This window comes from Medicago truncatula, chromosome 8 (genome assembly GCF_003473485.1).
Source record: "Medicago truncatula cultivar Jemalong A17 chromosome 8, MtrunA17r5.0-ANR, whole genome shotgun sequence".
Classification (NCBI taxonomy): Eukaryota; Viridiplantae; Streptophyta; class Magnoliopsida; order Fabales; family Fabaceae; genus Medicago; species Medicago truncatula.
This window is the reverse complement of record NC_053049.1, coordinates 11,673,952-11,678,156: the sequence shown is the minus strand read 5'-3', so window position 1 is coordinate 11,678,156 and position 4,205 is coordinate 11,673,952. Positions and strand designations below refer to the sequence as shown.

The 4,205-nt window shown below is 32.8% G+C and overlaps 1 protein-coding gene across 1 annotated transcript; it reads right to left on the bottom strand.

The window, feature by feature from the left end:
• Nucleotides 1–626: 626 nt before the first annotated feature.
• LOC112417249 (protein GAMETE EXPRESSED 1) lies at nucleotides 627–3,219 on the bottom strand. Its single transcript, XM_024772576.2, has 6 exons — nucleotides 2,649–3,219; nucleotides 1,902–2,489; nucleotides 1,697–1,823; nucleotides 1,420–1,606; nucleotides 1,106–1,253; nucleotides 627–1,001 (listed from the first exon to the last, which is right to left on the bottom strand). Exons 1-6 carry the CDS (start codon nucleotides 3,122–3,124, stop codon nucleotides 740–742), a joined length of 1,788 nt encoding a protein of 595 aa, XP_024628344.1. The 5' UTR covers nucleotides 3,125–3,219; the 3' UTR covers nucleotides 627–739.
• Between the last annotated feature and the right edge of the window lie 986 nt (nucleotides 3,220–4,205).

Below are 4,205 nucleotides of genomic sequence, written 5' to 3'. Positions count from 1 at the left end.
TCTTTGTAGTAAAAAACTAAGAAATTATTTTAATAAAAAACTTCTATAAAATAGAAATAATTTTAAACAATTCGTAAGACTTAAATCGGCAATGTCAACATTGTTAGGTTGGATACTTTTATGGTGTTCCAAGTTGGAACTTGAGATCTTCTCTTCTACTTTGGGTGTGTGAATTTATGGTGGTATTTGTCATTTTGTTTGTAGACCAAAAAAAAAACTAAATCCAAACAAAACTAAACTTTCTTGATTCGGAAATAAGTCATCATGCACATCATATAATCGCATTCCATGAAAAAAAAAATTATTGATAAAAATAACCTATTTGAGTTGGTTTAATGGTTTTGGTTTGGAATGTTGGAGTGTGCTTCTCTCAAAGTTTCGATTCTCTGTCTCAATTTCAGTTTGTTAGTTTAACTTCTTAAAAAAAATTACAAAAATGATAGGGTCTTATTGGAAATAATCTTGTTTGAGGAGCATCTGTCTCAAAACTTCAAGGCTTGATTCACCATATTGTCGAAGATTAGCCCCTTCTACTGATCTAATTGCTACTATATTTTACTACGAGTACAACCTCTAAAGTCAATCAATCATAGCTTAAATTAATCAAATACTATAGCTTGTACTTAACAGTGTAATTACAACGAGAAAATCATGAAAATATATTACTCAAATAAATTGTTGTACATAGATTATTTTTTATTACTACAAAACAGTAGTGTGTTTATGATGGTGGGAAGAATCAACGTAAACGATTGCGTGAGCGCAGATTATAATTTTTTGATATAGAGCTTGTGATTGAATTCTCTGCAACTTCTTCAGGAACTACAAAGTCCGGATCATCAAGACAGTTCACATCATCAGGTAAATCAGTATCAAGCAATCGAGACCAATCCACATAATCAGTTGTTTCAGAGTCCCAAGTTGTCTCCTTCAATTTTTGAATGTTGTTAATCTCATTAACTAGTGTTAGGAGCATATGATGGTTCAACCTTTCATAGTCCCTGCATGATTAACAACCAATTCTATTATTTTATTTTGTTTTGATAATCAAACTTGAAATGAGTTTTGCATCAAAAAGTGATATATTATCTGTTTGTATACTTACCTATATGTGAAAATTGTATACATAAGTTGAACTGAAGCAGCTGCCATAAAAAATAAACGGACGTTGTTTATTATCCATGTTTGTTGCTCAATGTCGTCATTCGTTAAACGAATAATGAATACTTCCACAAAGAGAGCAACACAAAGCTCTATAAACAAACCATAACATGAGAGTTAGAGAGTATATCGATCGTTGATGAACAAATCAATGGTTGATATTATATGTACATGCATAACAAATGATCGATGATTACAATATCGACCTTTAATTTTCTCATTTTAGGAGACAGACAAATCACTTGTCGGTATACTTACCGATGTAAAGTAAGGGTCGAACATTGTAGGTTTGCTTTGTGCTCGTCAACATAAAAATGACAAAGATTGATATGGCATACATGAAGAAAGCTTTAATCAATCTTGATTCAAGCAACATGGCATTTTGCAAAGCAAAGATTTTATCCAAAGCAACAAACATGGTAGCTTGTTTTGCCTCAAAAGTTTCCTGTAAAGTATAAATAGATATTCTTAATCAAAATAATTGTAAGGATGCATGTGTATAAGGATTTAACACCCAGAAACTATAGTTTCAAACCTGAGTAGACAATATTGTTTTTAAATTTTCCATTAAACGATCATGAATTCCTTGCATCTGTTCTTGACGTCGTAAGAGTTCTTCTTGTTGCTTATGTCCATATTCAGCAAAATATTGTAGGCTTTTCCTACATTTCACCAATTATGAGGTTAGCACTTTGCAAATGCAAAATTTTATTTATGAATACAAATTTAACCAATCTTACCTGCTCTCCTCTAGTGCTTTGAATTGAACCTCGTTCAACGAATTTAGGCCTTCGAGTGCCGTGGATTGTCCATCTAAAAGTTCTTGTTGTTTTCCTAAGGAAATCCCAGCCATATTTCCAATATCTTCAGCTTTGCTTTGTAGCGTGTTCATCTTTGATGACATAGCATCTCCAACTTTGATCACTTCATTTTCAATCTCAATGGCTTCATCTCTTAACTTTTCTATTTCTTTGCCCAAATAACTATAAGATTCCTTTAGCAATGCTACACCATCCTCTAATTTCCTCTTCATGTCCTCTTGACCTTCTTCTAGTTGTGATTGCGATGCTGCAATTTTTGTAGTTTGCTCGTAAACACTTTCAGAATGTCTTAGTACCACATCAATATGAGTTTCAACATTCTTGACAGTTTGAGCTACTAGTTGTGTGTGACTATTAACTGATTCAAGAGAATCAGAAATCTTTTTTGAGCCTTGTAATAAATCATCGGATTTCTCTTCAATGCTATCTAACTTGTCCTCGACATATTGCGCAGAACTTTTCAATTCAGTCACTAGTCTCTCAGTTTCATGTTTGAATGCATGTGTCCTATAAAAGTACACAAAACATTATTAGGGTTTGAGACAAAAACAAAACTTCATGAAAAATAAATATATCACTAAGCATTTTTCTTACAATCTTTGTTTATTTTATTTTTCTTGCATAAAGAACATACAAATAGTTTGGTAAGAAGCAAATGCACTTAACTGTAATTGATAGCAAATTGAGTTGGTTTCGAGGTAGAATTCAAGGTAAACCTTATGAGCAAGGTCATCTAAGTTTCTTAAGCATTTTGCAATTGATGTTTTTGAGTCACAATGAGGAAAGGAATCCCTTCCAGAATCCCTTTGAAAGCAATCACTTAGATGCCAAGCTAATCTAGACCTTTTCTCATCGGCAGCCAAAATCTCGGAACATCCGGCAAAAAGATGTTGATAAGCATTTTGCCAACAAGTATTTGAGCCAACCATTTTATTCTTAGCATTCTCTATTAGCTTCATTCCCTTTGGATCATTGAAAGCCTCAATTGAGAATTCAGCACTTGCACCTCTAAAACTTCCTTTGTTGTCATAAGATCTCTCACTAGAATGACTCTCCTTAGATGATGAAAACCAACCCAATGATTTACATCTTAATGAGAAAAGGAGCAAAAGAAGAACAAGAAGATGAACCCTATGATTCATTTGATAATTTTACCACACTTTGAAGTTTCACAGGTGGAGATTAAACCTGCATCAAACAAAATTATAAATCAACCATCACATCATGGAATCCTTTGAAAATATAGTACAAAATCAAGTGTTTTATGTAATGATGAATGATACGTAAAAATAGTATTAGCAAAAAGAAAATGATGCATAAAAATATAAAGAAAATATTTTTATAAAAAAAAGTGACTTTCCACCAAATATCTAACTTGAACATGTAAAAAAAAAATCATTTTATATATATAAAATAAAGAAAATGTTTTTTAAAAAAAAAAAATTGTTCGCCGATTTTGATCGAGAATGGACCATCATATTTATATATGTTTTGCACTCTATATGTTAACTTTAGAATAAAGTAACTATTAAAAAGACAAATAAGTGGTCAATTAAATCAAACAATATCATATTAAAACTAATTACCATATACCAAATAAAAAACTTTTTTTTTTAAGGATGTACGAAATAAAAAACTAAATAACATAAAAATAACAAAATGATCTTCCGTATCCTACATTTTTTTTGGGTAATTTTTCACATACACCCTTTTAATCCATCCACCCCTTACACCACTCCACTGTGGCAATTTTTTTTGTCTTATTCAAACAAAATAATATTAAATATAACATAAATATCATTAAAAAAATTAAAAAGAAAAACTGGTTTATCTCTCTTCATCCTCCTCATCTCCCATTACTATCACTTCTTCTTCTTTATCCAGCCTACCTCCGCCTACCTCCGCCGCTGCCGGCGTTGGCCTTTTTGCCTTGCATCTCCGATCGTCCTCTCTTCATCCATATTAGATCTATCACATTTTCTTCTCTGTTTCAATCTATGTTTCTGATGAGGTTGCGCCGCCGTTTTTGGGCGCGATCTCTGAGTTTTCCGACGCGGTTGCCTCTCCATCTGCCGACCTCGATCTATGTGTTTCGACGCGTTTTTATTAGTCGGAGAAGCCGACAACGTCATAGCAGAGGACGTTTCCCGGCATCAGAGGGTGTTTTCCGGTGAAAAGAGGCATTTTTGAGAAAAGAGAGAGTGATTGGTGGTGGCTGTGTTT

Bases quoted from the DNA above. Each gene is read 5' to 3' on its own strand.
- LOC112417249 (XM_024772576.2), bottom strand. From the start codon at position 3,124: ATGAATCATAGGGTTCATCTTCTTGTTCTTCTTTTGCTCCTTTTCTCA. The intron at 1,824-1,901 runs GTAAGATTGGTT...GGTGAAATGTAG, and splicing joins AAAGCACTAGAGGAGAGCAG to GAAAAGCCTACAATATTTTG. The intron at 1,002-1,105 runs GTAAGTATACAA...TTAATCATGCAG, and splicing joins TATACAATTTTCACATATAG to GGACTATGAAAGGTTGAACC.